The sequence below is a fragment of the Panthera onca genome, chromosome X, assembly GCF_046562875.1.
Source record: "Panthera onca isolate mPanOnc1 chromosome X, mPanOnc1 haplotype 2, whole genome shotgun sequence".
Classification (NCBI taxonomy): domain Eukaryota; kingdom Metazoa; phylum Chordata; class Mammalia; order Carnivora; family Felidae; genus Panthera; species Panthera onca.
In genome coordinates, this window is record NC_138357.1 from 96,263,082 (window position 1) to 96,282,644 (window position 19,563).

At 39.6% G+C, this 19,563-nt stretch overlaps 1 protein-coding gene across 3 annotated transcripts in view; it reads left to right on the forward strand.

The window, feature by feature from the left end:
- The window catches only part of SRPX (sushi repeat containing protein X-linked), a 111,537-nt gene extending 95,994 nt beyond the window's left edge, over positions 1-15,543 (forward strand). For all 3 annotated transcript variants that reach the window (XM_081793263.1, XM_081793264.1, XM_081793262.1), the window contains one exon: positions 14,994-15,543. In XM_081793263.1, coding sequence (XP_081649389.1) covers positions 14,994-15,177 — 184 coding nt within the window. In that variant the 3' untranslated portion in view covers positions 15,178-15,543. The remainder of the gene's footprint in view (positions 1-14,993) is intronic.
- The last annotated feature ends 4,020 nt before the right edge of the window (positions 15,544-19,563 follow it).

A 19,563-nucleotide genomic window follows, 5' to 3' on the forward strand; every position in this document is an offset into this window, starting at 1 on the left:
ATGCTTCCAGGCACTTGCCCATACCCCCATTTTAACAGCTAGATTTTATTTTGGTAATACTTACAAAGCTAGAATCATGGTGCCCAGGCTCTGTGTAGTGGTGTGTTACAAAAAGCAGAATTCAACAGCCGAAAGGTAATTTCAGAACAGTCTCCAATTTTTACTTGCATCTCTTGACCACTCTGAAAAGGATAATTGGGCTAAAGAAAACCCAAAATCTTGCTTCCTCACCCATCCTTTTTCTCACAACGCAAGGGAGGGTGCTTTGTTTATAGTCTATAATCGCTACTCTTTACATTCAGGGTCCCAGGCTGATGGTGGCTCCACCGTCTGGTAGCATCATTTGGAACACATGACTTCCGGGTTTCTGCAAAGGGGGAGGAGAGTAAAAACGAACCTCACCACTCTTTCACGCTTCATGTTGGAAGCCTGAGATTGCTCTCGGCAAGTCCATTGGCCAAAACTCGTCACGTGATTGCAACCCAACTTCAAAGCAGGCTGGGAAACGCAGCCTTTCTGTGTTCCCAGGAAGAAGAAAATGAAAGAGGACTCGATGAGCCCTATCACAGATGTTCAAAGAGGTTCACAGAAATTCCTTGAGAAATTATATGCTAGAACTATGCCCTTAGCCAGTGATATTATAGATTGACACAATAGATTGTTTAATTTGCGTATTTTCCATCTGCCTTTTGACCCCCACCCCATCTCTGATTTATACTTCTTCACCCAAAAAGAGTGCCCCATCCATACCATACCAAGGTAAAAAACTCAGAGGGTGAGGGATGCAAAAAGAAATGAGGATAACTGGATTATTTTTAGTTGGCTGAAAGAGGGAGAAGGCTGGGTATACTCACAAGCATAAATATATGTGTGTGTGTGTGTGTGTGTGTGTGTGTGTGTGTATGTATGTCTGGCTACATTCAGTAGCACCTCTCTAGAGTGTAACACTTTGAGGTCAGTACCAGATCTCCACAACAGTGCCGGGCACCATGTTGGAGGTAAGTGGAGGCAATGACTCTAAACTGAAACAGATTTACTATTTCCAGGAGCGAGAGTGGCCTCTAAGAGTGTATTTACAGTTATATTTCAAGTTGAAAACAGCACAACTCGAGATTATGTCGACATCTGAAAAATTCCCAAAGTAGGTGTTTGAAGCTGTTGGTAATTTAGAACTACCTGTACGTACCCTGTGTTAAAGATTTTTTAAAAAAACTTGCCACAGAATTTGCTACATGTTTCTCTTTGGATTGCAGATCTATAGAGAGGGAGATTCCCTCTCTATTAATATTAATGTGATGTGATTTTAAACTATTGCAATTTGAAGAAAAGGAAACTCTGATTCAAGAAAAAAACTCTTATCATTCAGGTTGTATATGTTGGGGCTACTAGAGACCTCTTCAGGCTGAGGATGATTTGAGCAACAAAGAAGTTACATACATGAATTACACAGTGGTTCTCAAACTTTAACCTGCCCTAGGATCCCCCGGAGCACTGTTATAACATAGAACGCGGGGCCCCACCCCCAGAGCGTGTGATTCAGTATAGGATGGGGCCTGAGAATTTGCATTTCTAGCAAGTTCCTGCTCCTGTTCCCCTGTTGTTGAAGCTGCTGGTCTGAGGACCACACTGTGAGAACGACTGGCCTAGCATTTTACCAAAGGCTTCACACAGCTTTGAAATGGAAATTTTGCAAAGCAGCCTGTAAAAGGAGGGTCAGTCATTATTGTGTAGCCGGAAGATAGTCCGGGTCAATGTCACACAGAGATGATCCATCACATGCATTGTCTAAGGGATTCGGTGTCAGGCTACATGTCCCCTTTATCAGACCTATCGGTGAGGAATAAGGGAGTTCACAGATGGATGTTTTATCTTCTTCCCTTTGAATTCCACCCCAGAGTCTAGTGCAGATGAAAAGAGCCAATTTAGGCAAAGAATGGGAAGCGTGAAAGAAAAGGAGAGGCAGAATGACTGGAGAATCTAAAAATTCTCCTGTATGGTTAGAATACTATTTTCAAATAGCACTGAGGCCATGATAAAACAATAAAGGGCATCAGCAGTGCCTGGTGTTGTAAAGATACCACCTTCCGGCTTCCTTGCGCTCATGTCTTTTTAGAGATGAAGGTACGAGCAAATTCATCTTCCCTAGAGTAAATTTCCAGCAATTGCAAGGGTGACAGGGGCCAGGAATTCCATGATTTTTATTTCCATGTTATTTTTCAGCTAGAATTAACACTATTAAAGTATACAACCTAACGATTCAATATTTGTATATATTGCAAAATGATCATCATGCTAAACTAAGTCTATTTAACATCAGTCACCATACATAGTTACATTTTTTTCTTATGAAGAGAAATTTTAAGACTTACTCTTAACTACTTTCAAATATGTAATACAGTATTATTAACTATAACCACCATGCTGTACATTAATTAATCCCTATGACTTTTTTTATCTTTTGTGAACTCAGAGACTTTAAATAATTTTTTAAACCTTAAGTCAGAGTTTCTTTTTTCCTTCCAAAGTTTTTAGATTCAAATTAGTTAACATATAGTGTAGCATTGATTTCAGTAGAACCCAGTGATTCATCACATATACAACACCCAGTGCTCATCCCAACAAGTGTCCTCCTTGATGCCCGTCACCCATGTAGCCCATGGCCCCTGCTCCCTTCTACAAACCCTCATTAAGACCCATGATTTATTTTATATCTATAGGTTTCTACCCTTTGACCCCCTTCACACATTCTACCCACCCCTAACCCCCTGCCCCCTAAGTTTTTGTATCTATGAGTTTGGGTTTTTTTTGTTGTTGTTATCTGTTGTTTTAGATTCTGCATGTAAGTGACACAATATGGTATTTGTCCTCTGATTTATTTCACTTAGGATAATGTCCATAAGGTTCATCCATATTTTCACAAATGGCAACATTTCATTCTTTTTATGGCTGAATAATATTCGTGTGTATGTGTGTGTGCCATATTTTCTTTATCCATTCATCCATCGATGGACTCTTAGATTGTTTCCATCTCTTGGCTGTTGTAAATAATGCTAAAGATGAGGGTGCATATAGGTTTTCAAGTTAGCTTTTTTTTAAATTTTCTTCAGATAAATACCCAAAAGCGGAATTGATCAATCACATAGCTCTTAATTTTTTGAGGGACATCCATACTGTCTTCCAAAGTGGCTGCACCAATTTACAATGTCACCAACAGTGACCAGTGTTCCCTTTTCTCCATATCTTCACCAATACTTACTTTTTGTATTTCTGGTAATAGCCATTCTAACAGGCATGAGGTGATATTTCACTGTAGTTTTGATTTCCATTTCCCTGCTGATTAGTGATGTTGAGCATCTTTTTGTGTGTCTGATGGCCATCCTTATGTCTTCTGTGGAAAAATGTCTATGCAGTTCTTCTGTCCATTTTTAAATTTTGTGTTTGTTGTTTTGGTATTGAGTTGTAGGAGTTCTTTATATATTTTGGATATTAACCTCTTATCACATGTGAGTAGTTGCAAATATTTTCTCCAATTTAGTAGGTTGTTTTTCATTTTGTTGATAATTTACTTGGCTATACAGCAACTTTTTTATTTGATGTACTCCCACTGGTTTATTTTTGCTGTTGTTACCTTTAATTTCGGTGTCAAATCCAAAAAAATCATCACAGTGATAATAAACTTACTATCTATTCTTCCAGGAGTTTTATAGTTTCAGGTGTTACATTCAAGTCTTTCATCCATTTTTTAGTTTATTTTTGTGTACAGTGATTGACTGACGAAATTGTCCCGTCCCCATTGTAAACTCTTGGTTCTTTTCTCATAAATTAATTGACCGTATATGTATGGATTTATTTCTGCGCACCCTATTCTGTTGATCTATGTGTCTGATTTTATGCCAGTGTAATACTGTTTCAATTACCGTAACTTTGCAACATAGTTTGAAATCAAGGAGCATGATACCTCCTGGTTTGTTATTTCTCAAAATTGTTTTGGCCACTTAGCATCTTTTGTGCTTCTATACAAATTTAAGGTTTTTTTATTCTATAATAATATAGTTGGAATTTTGATATGGATTGCATTGAATCTGTAGATTGCTTTGGGTAGCTTGGGCATTTTAACAATATCCCAATTCATGAGCATGGACTATCTTTCCATTTTTGTGTGTCTTCAATTTCATCCATCAATGTCATATAGATTTCAGTGTTCTGGTTTTTCACCTCCTTAAATTTATTCCTAGGAATTTTATTCATTTTCATGCAATTGTGAAAGTGTTTTCTTAATTTTCTGATATTTCATCATTAGTGTTTGTATCTTGATTTTGTGTCCTGTAGCATTACTGAATTCACTTATTCTAATAGTTTTTTTTGGTGGAATCTTCAGGATTTTGTATTTCTATATATAATATGTTCTCTGCAAGTAGTGACAGTTTTAATGGATGCCTTTTATTTTTCTTTCCTAATTTCTGTGGGTAGGATTTCTAATACTGTGTTGAAAATAGTGGTAAGAGTGGGCATCCTTGTCTTGTTCCTGATCTTATTAGAAAAACCTTCAGCTTTTCAACATCATGTATGATGCTAGATGTGGGCTTGTCATATATGGCCTGTATTATATTGAGGTATGCTTCCTCTATACATACTTTGTTGAGAGTTTTCATCATAAATGACATTGAATTTTGCAAATGGTTTTTCTGCATCTTTTGATGAGCATATCATTTTTACCACCCATTTTGCAAATGTGGTGAATCACGTTAACATAGGTTGAACCATCCTTGCATCCCTGCAAATAAACATTACTGGATAGGTGAATGATCCATTTGATGTATTAATGAATTCAGCCCTCTGATGTTTTGTTTTTTTTTTTTTTTTTACGTTTATTTATTTTTGAGACAGAGAGAGAGCATGAACGGGGGAGGGTCAGAGAGAGAGGGAGACACAGAATCTGAAACAGGCTCCAGGCTCTGAGCTGTCAGCACAGAGCCTGATGTGGGGCTCGAACTCACAGACTGCGAGATCATGACCTGAGCCGAAGTCGGTCGCCCAACCGACTGAGCCACCCAGGCACCCCAGCCCTCTGATGTTTTGTTGAGGATTTTTTCATCTCTATTTACTAGGGATATTGGGCCTGTCTTGTAGTGTCTTCATCTGGTTTTGGTATCAAGGAAATTCTGGCCTCATAAAATTAGCTTGGGAGAGTTCCCTCCTCGTGTATTTTTACAAACAGTTTGAGAAGGACTGTTATTAAATTTGGAATGTTTGGTATAATGCTCCAGTGAAGCTATATGGACATGGTCTTACGTTTGGTGGGAGGTTTTTTGATTATGAGTATCTCCTTACTGAGAAATTGGTGTATTCAGATTTGCTATTTCTTCATGATTTAGTTTAGGAAGGTTATGTGTTTCTAGGGTTTTATATATTTTTCCAGATTATCTAATTTGTTAGTGTATAATTGTTCATACTAGTCTATGATTTTCTGTCTCCTCTTGCATTTCTGTTTGAGCCCCCTTTTCCTTGGTGAGTCTAGCTAAAGGTTTATCAAGATTGTTGGTTTTCATCAAAAAGCAAGCTCTTCTTTCATCTTTCCTGTCCTTTTAGTCCTTTGTATTTATTTTGACTGTGAACATTATTTCCTTTTGTCTATTTAGGGCTTCCCCTGTTCTTTTTCTGGGTGAGGTGTAAGGTTAGGTTGTTTATTTCAGATTTTTTTCTTACAAGTTTTAGTATATTTTCATTCATTCGGTCTCAGGGCATTTTGTTGTTGATAAATGGATTTTTTTTTCCTAGAGAACAAACTAACACATAAAGTATTATATGAAGAAAATAGGACACTCATCACATGAAACATTCTCTAGAATAGATCACATAGTAGGTCACAAAACAAGCTGCAACGAATTCAAAAAGGTCGTAGTCCTACCATGCATCTTTTGTCACCACAACACTAGGAAACTAGAAATCAGCCACAAAAAAAAAAAATTCTGGAAAGACCACAAATATATGGAGGTTTAATTTACATACTACTAAACAATGAATGCATCAACCAGGAAATTAAAGAAACAAAATATACATGGAAACAAATGAAAACATAATGGTTCAAAACCTTTGGGATGCAGCAAAAGCAGTTCTAAAAGGGAAATGTATAGCAATACAGACCTACGTCAATAAGCAAAAAAATCTCAAACAACATAACCTTACACCTAATGGAGCTAGAAAAAGAACAAACAAAACCCCAAACCAGCAGAAGGAAGGAAATAATAAAGATTAGAACAGAAATAGGTGATATAAAAACTAAACACATCAATGAAACCTGGAGCTGGTTTTTTGAAAAAAATTAAATTGATAAACCTCTAGCCAGACTTATTAAGGAAAAAAGGGAAATGACTCAAAGAAAATCACTAATGATAAAAGAGAAATAACAACCAACACCATAGAAATACAGTTAGAATATTATGAAAAACTATGCCAACAAATTGGACAAACAGGAAGAAATAGAAAACTTGAACAGACTGATTACCAGCAAGGAAGTTGAGTCCATAATCAAATAACTCCCAACAAATAAAAAGTCCAGGGCCACATAGCTTCACAAGTGAATTCTACCAAACATTTATTTTTATTTTTATTTATTTTGGGTGAGTGAGTGAAAGAGAGAATACAAGCAGGGGAGGAGCAGAGAGAGAGAGAATCCCAAGCAGCCCCACAGTGTCAGTGCAGAGCCCAACTGTGGGGCTCAAACTTCCAAACCATGAGATCATGACCTGAGCTCAAACCAAGAGTCGGATGCTTAACCAGCTGAGGCACAAACATTCATTCATTCATTCAATCATTTATTTATTTATTTCTATTTATTCTTGAGAGAGAATGGGGGAGGGGCAGAGAGACAGGGAGACACAGAATCTGAAGCAGGCTCCAGGCTCTGAGCTGTCAGCACAGAGCCTGACACGGGGCCCTAACCCATGAGCTGTGGGACCATGACCTGAGTCAAAGTCAGACGCTTAACCGACAGAGCCACCTAGGTGCCCCAGTGAGCCACAAACATTTAAAGAAGAGTTAATACCTATTGTTCTCAAACTATTCCAAAAAAACAGATAAGAAAGGAAAACTTCCACATTCGTTCTATGAGGCCAGCATTACCCTGATACCTAAACCAGATAAACACACCACAAAAAAGATGACTACAGGCCAATATCTCTGATGAATATAGATACAAAAATCCTCAGAATACTAGTAAACCAAATCCAACAATACATTTTAAAAAATCATTCACCACAGTCAAGTGAGATTTGATCCTGGGTTGCAAAGAATGTTCAATATTCGCAATGTGATACATCATATCAATAAGAGAAAGGATAAGAACCATACGATCATTTCAATAGATGTAGAAAAACCACTTGACAAAGTACGATGTCCATTCATGATAAAAACCCTCAACAAGGTAGGTTTAGAAGGAACATACCTCAGTATCGTGAAGGCCATCTGTGAAAACCCCACAGTGAACATCATCCTTAATAGGGGAAAACAGAGCTTTTCCTTAAAGAGCAGGAACGAGACAAGGATGTCCACTCTCACCACTTTTGTTCAACATAGTACTGGAAATCCTAGCCACAGCCATCATACGACAGAAAGAAATAAAAGACCTCCAAATAGATAAGGAAGAAGTAAAACTTCCACTATTTGCAGATGATATTATACTATATATTGAAAGCTCAAAAGACTATCAAAAAACTGCTAGAACTGATAAATTCAGTAAAGGCACAGGATACCAAATCAGTGTACAGAAGCCTATTGTATTTCTGTACACCAATAATGAAGCAGCGGAAAGAGAAATTAATAAAACTCATTTACAATTGCACCAAAAGCCATAAGACACCTAGGAATAAAGCTAACAAAGGAGGTGTAAGGCCTGTACTCTGAAAACTATAAAACACTGATGAAAGAAATTGAAGAAGACACAAAGAAATGGAAAGACATTCCATGCTCATGGACTGGAAGAACAAATACTGTTAAAATGTCTATATTACCCAAACAATCTACATGTTTCATGCAATCCCTATCAAAATACCACCAGCATTTTTCAGAGCTAGAACAAACAATCCTAAAATCCGTATGGAACCGCAAAAGACCACAAATAGCCAAAGCAACCTTGAAAAAGAAAAGTAAAGCTGGAGACATCAGAATTCCAGGCTTCAAGATCTATTACAAAGCTGTAGTGATAAGAACAGTATCATACTGTCATGAATATAGACACATAGAACAATGGAACAGAAAGGAACCCACAACTCTATGGTCAATTAATCATGGACAAAGCGGGAAGGAATATCCAGTGGGAAAAAGTCTCTGCAACAAATGGTGTTGGGAAAACTGGACAGCAACATGCAAAAGAATAAAACTGGACCACTTTCTTACACCATACACAAAAATAAGCCCAAAATGAATTAAAGACTTAAATGAGAGACATGAAACCATAACCATACTAGAGAACATGGGCAGTAACCTCTGACATCAGCCATAGCAGCTGCCTTCCACATAGGTCTCCTGAGGCAAGGGAAACAAAAACAAAAATAAACTATTGGGACTTCATCCAAATAAAAGGCTTCTGCACAGCAAAGGAAACAACAAAACTGAAAGGCAACGTATGGAAGGGGAGAAGATATTTGCAAATGACATATCTGATACAGTGTTAGTATCCAAAATATATAAAGAACTTATACAACTCAACACCCAAAAAACAAATAGTCGAATTTTAAAAATGGTCAGAAGACACGAACATTTTTCCAAAAAGACATATAGATGGCCAACAGACACACGAAAAGATGCTCAACATAACTGGTCATCAGGGAAGTACAAATCAAAACTACAATGAGATACCACCCTCACCCCTGTCAGAGTGGCTGAAATCAACACAAGAAACAACATGAGTTGGTGAGGATGTGGAGAAAGGGGAACCCTCATGCACTGTTGATGGGGATGCAAATTGGTGCCACCACTGTGGAAAACAGGATGGAGGTTCCTCAAAAAGTTAAAACTCAAACTACCCCCCTCTGATCCAGCACGTGCACTACTAGGCATTTACCCAAAGGATACATTTTATGTTTTTGGTGTCACAACTCTATCTTTTTTATCTTGTGTATCCCTTAACCTATTGTAGTTATTTTTACAACTTTTGTATTTTAACCTTTATACTAACTTTATGTGATGAATCCACTACCTTTGCTATATATTTCCCTCTACCGATGAAATGTATACTTTCATATGTGGTCTTGTTAGTAACTCGTGCCCATTCTTTTCAGCATAAAGTTCCTTTACCATTTCTTGTAAGGCTGTTTTAGTGGTGATGAACTCTTGTCTGGAAAACTATCTCCTTCACTTCTGAATAATTTTGTTGAACAGAGTATTCTTGTTTGGAAGCTTTTTTCTTTCAACACTTTGAATGTATCATGCCACTCCCTTTGGCTTGCAAAGTTTCTTCTGCAAATACATGCTGATAGTCTTATGGGGGTTTCCATGTATGTAACAAGTTTTTCTCTTGCTGCTTTTAGGGTTGTCTCCTTGTCTTTGGCATTTCATTATAATGTGTTTTGGTATAGGTCTCTGGTTTCTTATTTAGAATTCTCCTTGATCTGGATGTCTATTTATTCCTCATGTTGGAGAAGTTTTCAGTCTCTCCCTCTCTCTTCTCCTTCTGGGACCCCTTGCATGTGAATAATGGGACCATGTTATATATGAAAGTCTGCTTGATATTTTTCCATATGTCCTTTAAGCTATCTTCATTGTTTAAAATTCTTTTTTCCTTTTGATTTTCTGAATGGGTAAATTCTTCTTCCCTGTCTTTGAGTTCACTGATTATTATATCTTCTGCTTCATCTAGTTCTTTGTTGAAGTATTTTTCAGTTCAGTTATTGAATTCTTCAGCTCTGTGACTTCTGTTTGGTACTTTCTTATATATTTTTTAAACTTTTTGAAATTCTCATGATACTAAACCATTCTTTTTCCAAGTTTGGTGAACATTTTTATGATCATTATGTTGAACTCTTTATCGGATAAATTACTTTTCTCCATTTCATTATTTTCTGAGGTTTGATCTTACTATTTTGTTCGGAACATATTCTGTTGCGTTAGATGAAACATCCACCTTTCTCAATGTTGAAAGAGTGGTCTCATGTAGGAGATGATCCTTATTGGTCACCCATGCCCTAGCTTTTGGTTGTCTCTCATACCTTTCTGATTCTCTAAGCAGGCCATTTTATTTTCAGTCATTTCCAATATTTGAGAGTGTGTCAATATGTGTCAGTGTATGAAAGATGAGAATCTCAGCACTTACATTCAGGCTCATTGGAAGCCAGACTTTCAGTCAGCAGCTGTTAAGTATGCAAATGATAGATGGGTGGATAGATGGATAGATAGATAGTGCTGTGGGACTGTAAAGTGTTAGCTCCACTGGCCACCAGTAGGTGATTGGGAGGTGTTCTCTGGGCATCAGCCACAAAAATTGGGGCCTCAGCCACTGTATAAGCTCTTCTCTGGGACATACTGGTGAGCTGTAGTGAGACAAAGGAAGAGCACAAAGATGGCATCCCTTGGTGTATGTTTCCTGAGAGCCCCTTTGGAGGTTCCTAGATGTGTTCTAAATCTAAAGCCTGCCCCTTAGGATGAAGCTCCAGGATAAGCAAGTGGGGATTTTTCACAGAAAGATGGGGTCTGTTGTAATCTGTCTGCACAGTGCCCCAGAAGTGATAGACTGCCAAGAACTGCCTTCTTGATTGTTAGTCTTGTGGCACCCAGGAGTGCAAGTCCTTTTGGCCACTGAGCCAGGTGATCAAGTGGTATCCTTTGGGTGGCATCTGTGAAAACCATGGTACTAGATATAAAAACAGGGGCACCAGACATATATGAGCTCCCCTGCAATAGATGCTAGCACTCTGGAGAGCAGCAGAGGGAGAGTACAAAAATAGCGTCTCCCCTCCAAGGTCTCTGAAAGGTTTACAGTCAGTCCGTAGATGTGTATTTAATTAGAAGCCTTTCCCTCACGCTGTAGCTATGATGATAAGCTAAGAGGCCTCTTTCACAGAAAGATTGAACTCCTGGGTCTGATCTTCTTGCTGTCTCTTGATGGTGGTTGCTGTCCTATACAGGTGTAAGCAACACTGGCCGAAGAGCCAGATGATGTAGAAGTGTCCCAGCAGCAGCATCAGCAAGTATTAGGGAGCCAGATAAGGTATAAGCTCCTTTCTTTAACATACTAGTGAGCTGTAGGGAGGCAGACGGAAAGTGTGAAGATCATGTCCTCCAGCTTGAGTGAAGCAGAGGGGGAGTGTAAAAGATGGTACTCACTGAAAAAGGGATAAAAAGACAAACGGAGATGGAGGGGGACAGAGCAAAGGAGACACACACATGGAGGGAGAGAGAGAGAGTAATGAGGAGATGGTTAGAGGGAAAGAGGAAATGGAGAGAGGGAGGTGGGAGTAGAGAGAGGAGAAATGAGCAAAGGAGAAAGACACACAAGGTGACACACAAATACAGAGAGAGATGCAGAAAGAGAGACATTGGTAGAGGGAGACACAGACCAAGATGGACAGAGAGAGACAAGAACAGAGATGGGAGTAAGAGGGATGTACAGAGAGGTAGAGGGAAGAAGAGACGGGAGAGAAAGGAAGAGAAGGGGAAGCTGGGACAGAGGAAGACTGAGACACACAAAGGGAGAGAGAGAGAGAGATACAGAGGTAGAAAGACCCACCCACATAGAGAAAGGGTGGCAAAGAGAGAGAGGAGTTGGAGAAAAGGAGAAACAGACACACCCAGAGAGACAAAGCAAGAGATGGACACACACACAGAGGAGAGGGAAAGGGAGAGAGAAATGGAAAATGAGAGTGCACAAAGGACAGATGGAGAGAGGATGGGTATGACAGAGACAGTGTGTGTGAGAGCTGGGGAGCAAGAGGTGGATAGAGCTGGAGGGAGGGACAGCATCAGGAACAGATTGGGAGCGAGAGAGCTTGAGTGTACAAGCCAGGGAGAAAGAAATGGATGGAGAGGGACAGAGGGAGAGAGAAAGGTGGAGAGAGAGTGACCATGCCCACCAGTTATAGAAGGCAGGATAACACAAAGATGGCACCCACTGGCAAGAGTGTGAAGAAGTAGCCCACGGGCCAAAAATGAAAAAGAGATGACTGCCACTGGCTTTAGCAACACAGAGGTATGGTGTGAAAATGGCACCCACCAGCCTCTGTCCCTGGAGAGTATCCCTCAGGCCCCTGCCCCTCAGTCACACACTTAAAAATTATCAAAGGAGGAGCACCTGGTGGCTAAGTTGGTTAAGTGTCTGACTCCTGATCTCGGTTCAGGTCATGATCTTGCAGTTTGTCAGATTGAGCCCTGTGTCGGGCTGTGTGCTGGCAGCACAGAGCCTGCTTGGGATTCTCTCTCTCCCCTCTCTGCCCCTCCCCTGCTCATGTGTGCGTGCATGCGTGCTCTCTCTCTCAAGGAGCCTCTTCCACCTGATGTCTGGGTGCTTTTCAGATGGCTGCTTTTGGGCTGCACCGTGGGGTGAGTTTGCACATGAGTCCTATAAAAACAATTTCTCAATTTACCACAGACCTACAGGTCTCAGGGGTTTCAGCCCTGTTGGTTTTCAAAACTAGACATTTAGGGGACTCTCTCAGGTGCAGGTCTCAAAAGATAGGGTTCCCCAAGTGGGGTGGGAACACGTTGATCCTCAAGGAGAAGTTCCAGGTTTTCAGTTCCCTCCCGATTTGGGGTCACTGCTAGGTGTGTGAATTTTTTGGTGAGAGTGTGTCTCAGCTTTTACTTACCCACTTGGATGTGGCTTTGTTCTCATTTCCTGAAATGCTGAGTTGCACTGCTTGGTTTCGGGTTCTTTTCCCCCAGAGGAAATTGTTCCAGACGAAGTTGTAAATTTGTTGTGTCCATGGGAAGAGGTGGGTTCAGAATCTTCTTCCACTGCCATCTTGAACTGGAACATCCCACATTATCCCACATCCCACTCTAAAGAGTTTTCTACAGTATTCTTCAGGAAGAGCTCATTCCAATCTGATGACAGGCATTTATGTAACTCCAACACCTGCTGGCACCACCCCCCTCAACCTGTGGGGTGTCCCAACATCCATCTCCAAGATTTCTGTGGTCTCTTGGCCATGGTGGGACACGTTCTAGTGACTGTTGATAGCCTGCTGCTCTGAACACTCATTTCTTCCCATGGTAGTTTTTTCTTTTCCTTTATGCTCTATCAAGGCACAAGGCTCACGCGAGGAATGTGTGTGGTCGCAGATGGTGGCATCATGGGAGATTTCCATCCTAGCCTCAGCACTATAACATCAAATGTTCCAATTCCTCATTAGTTGCGCTTTCCCACTGGTTGCAGCCACAACATTGCTTGGCCTTTTTCTCCCTCCAAACCTATTTTCTTTTCTACTCTTGTTTTCTGGGACCCCTCTGCCATAGGTAATCCCTCTCCCCTCCCCCAGAAAAACACTAAATGTTCCTCTTTTGAAGATGCACAGCAGTTTCTCTCTCCATTTTGATTCACTTCACGGTCTACAAACACGCATTAATGCATTTCTCAGTCATCTTACTACCTCAGGAGACCTGATGGAGATATTTTAATGTCTTTTATTTCTAGTCACTAGCAGTGGATTAGCAGTTTAGCTTCCCACTGAGATAAAATATAAATTGTCCTCATCTTCCCTGAAACTCCCTCTTAAAAGGTAGAAGAAAGCGTAATCAGTTTGGATTTTGAGTAGTGAATTTTTCCCTTGATCCTTTTGTGTGAGGAAAAATATTTCACTTTACAGAGAGCAGTGTGTATTCTACCTTACACATAATCTCTAGATAACTAAACTAAAAAATAAAATAAGCCCACCCAGTCTCTTCTCAGTTTTATCAGTGGGCTCAGTTTACCAGCCTGTTTGCTTTCTCTGACTTCTTTCATCTAAACATGTTTCTGATGATATAAAAATAACTTACCCAGTATAAATTCTAGTGTGGTAGAGTAGGAAAAAAACATCAGACTTTGAGGTACAAAGAAAGTATAGTTAACCAAATTAATATACCTAGGGTATAGACCACATTTAATCTCCTCTAACTGCAGTCCTGAGCTGGCTACTGAATAAGCCAGAATGGGCCAGAACTACAGTGTTTAGAAACTTATTTCAGTCAGCTTCACTGAGTCCAGGGTTTCTCAACCTCAGTACTATTGATCGTTGGAACTGGATAATTCTTTGTTGGAAGATACTTTCCTGTGGGTTGTAGTATATTAAGCAGCATCCCTGGCCTCTACTCACTAGAAGCCACAAGCACCACTCCACTGTGACAACAAAAAGTGTGTTCATACATAGCCAAACATTTCCTAAAAGGTCAAATCAGTCCTATTAACCATTGACCTAGTTCTAGTATGTACGTGGTTATGTAATCCTAGTCTGTAAATTTCAGATGACTCCAATTTAAGGCAAAAGAAATCTGTTAGCATTGTTGGACATACCTTGTAGCAGCTATTGGCATAGAGCACCAATACAGGCCTAGTATCTTCCTGACCACCATAAAGCAATGCTATCTGAGGTGCCTGGGTGGCGCAGGTCATGGGTTTGAGCCCCACGTCAGGCTCTATACTGACAGCTCAGAACCTGTAGCCTGTTTCAGATTCTGTGTCTCCCTCTGCCTCTCCCTCACACACTCTCTCAAAAATAAACATTAAACAATTTAAAGTAGTGCTACCCAACCTTACGTGTGCATACCAGTCATCTAGGCATTTTGCTAATAATGCAGATTCTAATTCAGTAGGGTTGGGGTGGAGCATGGGGTTCTCCATTTCTAACAACGTCCCATGTGATGGCTGTCAGTCCAAGCACCATCTTTTGAGTAGTAAGAGTCTTTAGATGGGTAAGTCCTTCGTGGTATTAAGCCTTTTTGCTGCATACCGTGTCACTATAGGGCGCTGGCTGGTCCAACGGGACCCTTGAGAACCAGGTTTGACAATCTTCTCTCTGCCGTAGGTTGTTGCTGCGAATCCCACTCTATTCCTTCAGTATGGTGCTAGTGGATAAGCATGGCATGGACAAGGAGCGCTATGTCTCCCTGGTGATGCCTGTGGCCCTCTTCAACCTGATTGATACTTTCCCCTTGAGAAAAGAGGAGATGGTCCTGCAGGCTGAAATGGGCCAGACCTGCAACACCTGATGCCATGGCTCTTCTCTTCGCAGTTCCTCTGGTCGTCCAACAGAGTGCCATGCACACGGAAAGGCCTTAAAAGTATCCTTGATGTACAGATTTTTATTTGTAATTTTTAAAGTCTATTTTAATATGAGCTTTCTTTGCACTTAAGAATTACCATGATGCTTTTTGTACTTGGAAGTGTACCAAAAAATTATGAATATGATATTTACTCTTTCTCTTTATTCCATCATGGCTGGTTGATTTTATAGAGAAATTAGAAACCACAACCATACACATGCTTTCAATGTGTTATTCAGTGTAACACATAACTTACTTCTATTTTGTTTTTTTTTATATAAAACTTATATGAATAAAATATTTTGGAGCAAATTTATTAAAACTCATTTTGTATTTCAAGCACAAGCCATACTTGCTCAATGTGGTCAGGGGTTTGAGGGCTGGGCTTCTTAGTGGTGCTTCAGGAAGGGAAAACTGAAAACTGTAATTACTTTTGTCAGGAGGTGCTCAGCTGAGCTGGGAGAACTGTGCTTTAACGTGATAGCATAGCTGATTGAAGCAACAAGCCAAAAATTAAAGCGTTAAGCCCTTAATCACTAGCTGTGATGACATAAACAGGAGGCTAAAACCAGAGGAAGCACCAATTCTGCCCTTTTGTTTTTCCCCAGTGGACCATTGTATCAGTCAAAGGTCAAGTGGATCCGCACCCTATTGGGTCATCACCCTCTTGAGGGAAGTCCATGTTCTGGGACCCTCCACTCGAAGATAGCCCTACTAGTCCGTGGCCACACCCAAAGCCACAAAAGCTAGACACATGCTTCCCCCACCTCCCCAACTCCGCCACCACCTTTTATTCCCAACAGCTTTTTTTAGACATGCACTCACCACCTCAGCAGCAAGTCAGCTCCCCCAGGAGAAACCAAAAACTTTTGCTGTAGCACTACTTTCTGGAGGGAAAAAAAAAGCCTCCTAACTACTAACCAGTTGAACAATTAGAATCAAAGTAAACAGACGTTCATAAGATGGAGTAGATGGATCCTGAGCTCACCTCATCCCATGGGCACACTGAGGCATCAACTACATGTATATAACTAACTCTGAAAATCACCTGAAGACTGGCACAGCAGATCTTTACAGTTAGTCTTAGACAATATCAAAAAGGGTAAGAGGAGTAGAGATGTGGTTAGGAACCAAACCTGTGGCACAACTAACTGCAAACAAGAGGGACATCACAAACGCGGAGGAGCAAGACAATTAAGACCCCACACCGGGCACCCCGGCACTGGGAACCTGTACTGGGAAGACTAGTGCCCATAATGTCTGGTTATGAAAACTGTTAGGGCTTAACTCTGGGAGAGTCCAAGAGTGATAGGAAACCAAGTTCCTGCCCTTAAAAAGCCAACATACTAAAGAAACAGCCCAAGACATAGCACAGAACCAACAGTTTGATAAGTGCCTGGGGTGTACACGAAGGAGATTTATCCACTAATCTTAGAACAAGTTTCAGAGGAGTAGAGATCTGCAAGAGATTCCTCCAGGAACAAAAGTGCTGGTGGGCACCATTTTTCTTGCTCTTCCCCAGGCTAGATAGCCAAATGCCTGTGGGAACCAGTTGTAACGCTCTCCATCCATCTTGTTAGCACTGCATGCTCTACGCTGGCCATCTCCTGGGCAACCACTCTACTCAATGTACCTGCCTCCAAAGTGATTCCTGCCCTGCCTCACTTGGCAGGCAGCTCTGGCCACGACTGGCACCACTCCAATGTGATTCCTGCTGCCACACCAGAACACTCACAGTTCCAGCAACCAGACCTTTTCACTGTTTGTGGAATAAGCTCCGCTCCTTGATGCACCTGCAGCTGTGCCAGAAAGGCTAATTGCAGACAGCTGGGCTGATTACTGGCCTGGCCTATTAAGGAGGCTGTGGTGACTGCAGCCAGACATGTCAATAGCACAGGGAGCAAACCTACCTAATGCATTCACAGCAGGCCAAGCAGGTTATTGCAGACAGCTTACCTGGAGGCAACCATGGCTCAGCCACAACAGGAAGGTGCACACAGCTGACACGGGACACCCCTAAAATGTCTGAATCTGACATTCAGGTAGGATTGTGCTAGAAGGGACCACTTACACAAGATCACTAATTTTAAGACCAAAAACACAGAAACACAGAATTAAACAAAACACGGAGACATAGGAGTATGTCCCAAACAAAACAAGACAAAATCAAAGTAAAAGAACTACGTGAAACAGAGATAGTATGTCTAATAGCAGATTCAAAGTAATGGTCATAAAGATACTCATTGGACTCGAGAAAAGAGTGGAGGTGCTGAGAACTTCAACAAAGAAATAGAAAAACAGAGCTGAAGAAGTCAATAAATGAAATGAAAATAGACTAGAGGGAATCAACAGCAGATGATAGAATGAAAAGAAATGGATCAGCAATCTGGAAGATGATAATAGCAACCAAGCTGAAAATGAAAAAAGAGTAATAAAAGTAGGTGAAGGGAACTCTGACATCATCAAATGTCATAACATTTGTATTATAGGGGGTCTTAGAAGGAAAAGAGAGAGAGGAGTCAGAAAATTTATTTGAAGAAATAATAGCTGAAAACTTGCCCAATCTGAGGAAGGAAACAGACATTCAGGTCCAGGAAGCATTCAGTCCAGGACTCTCTAGTCCCTAAGAAGATGAATCCAAGTTGGTCTTTTAATCATAATTAAAATGGCAAAAAATAATGATAAAGATTGAATTTTAAACGTAGCAAGAGAAAAGACAATTACATACAAGAGAAATCACATAAGTGTACTAGATGATTTTTCAGCAGAAACTTTGCAGGCCAGAAGGGAATAGCATGATATCTTTAATGTGATGAAAGGAAAAAAAACCTACACCCAACATACTATAGATTAATAACTTATAAATAGGCAATATGGACGTTAAAACACAAAACGGTAAAATCAATTATATCTATAAATATTAGTCCAGGGATACACAAAATAAAAAACTGTAAAATATTATATATATGATATATATATCATATATATGTAAAAATAATGGAGGGAGAAGTAAAAATTTACTATTTTAAAATGTGTTCAAACTTAAGTGACCATCGACTTAATAAAGACTACTATACATGTAGGATGTTACATATGAACCGAATGGTAACCATAAATCAAAAACATATAGTAAAATACACACACACAAAAAATAAAATCTAAGCATAGTGCTAAAGAAAGCCATCAAATCACAAGGGAAGAAAGCCAAAGAAGCAAGGAACAGAAAATAGCTACAAAAACAACCAGGGAGCAACTTAAAAAATGGCAATAAGTACACACTTACCAATAATTACTTCAAATATAGATAGATTAAATGCTCCAGTCAAAAGATATATAGGGTGACTGAATAAATAAAAGAAACCAAGCTCATCTATATGCTGCTGCCTACAGGAGAGTTACATCAGACCAAAAGACACATACAGATGAAAGTGAAGGGATGGAAAAAGGCAAGTGATATTTATATCACACAAAAAAGACTTTAAAACAGACTATAATAAAGGACAAAGAAGGGCACTACATGATGAAAAGGGGATCAATCAAATAAAAGGATACAATAATTGTAAATATCTACATACTGAACATAGGACTTCTATGCATAAAGCAAATATTAATAGACATAAAGGGAGAAACTGAAAGTAATACAATAATAGTAGGGGACTTTTACATCAATGAATAGATCATTCACACAAAGTCAACAGGGAAATTGTCTCTGAATGACACATTAGGCCGGGTGGACTTAAAAGCTATATATAGAACATTCTACCTAAAAAGAGAAGAATACACATTATTTTCAGGTGCACATGGAACATACTCCAGGATAGATTACATGTTTGGCCACAAAAGAAGTCTAAATAAATTTAAGAATATTGAAATTATCTCAAGCACTTTTTCTGACCACAATGATATGAAACTAGAAATCAAATGCAACTTAAAAAACTAGAAAAAGCACAAATACATGGAGGCCAACAAACAACATACTACTAAATAAATGGCTCAACAAATAAATAAAAGAGAAAATAAAAAAATACATGGAGACAAATAAAAATTAAGATATAACAGTCCAAAATCTTTAAGACATAGTAAAAGCATTTCTAAGAGGAACATGTATAGTGATACAGGCCTACCTCAAGAAACAATATTTCAAAGAAACAAACAAGCAAAAAAACCTAATCTTACACCTGAAGGAAGTAGAAAAAGAACACACAAAGCCAGTACAAGAAAGGAAATAATAAAGATTAGAGGGGAAAATGAATAAAATAGACACTAAAAATACCCAACAAGATCAATGAAACCAAGAGTTGGTTTATTGAAAAGATAAATAAAATTGATAAA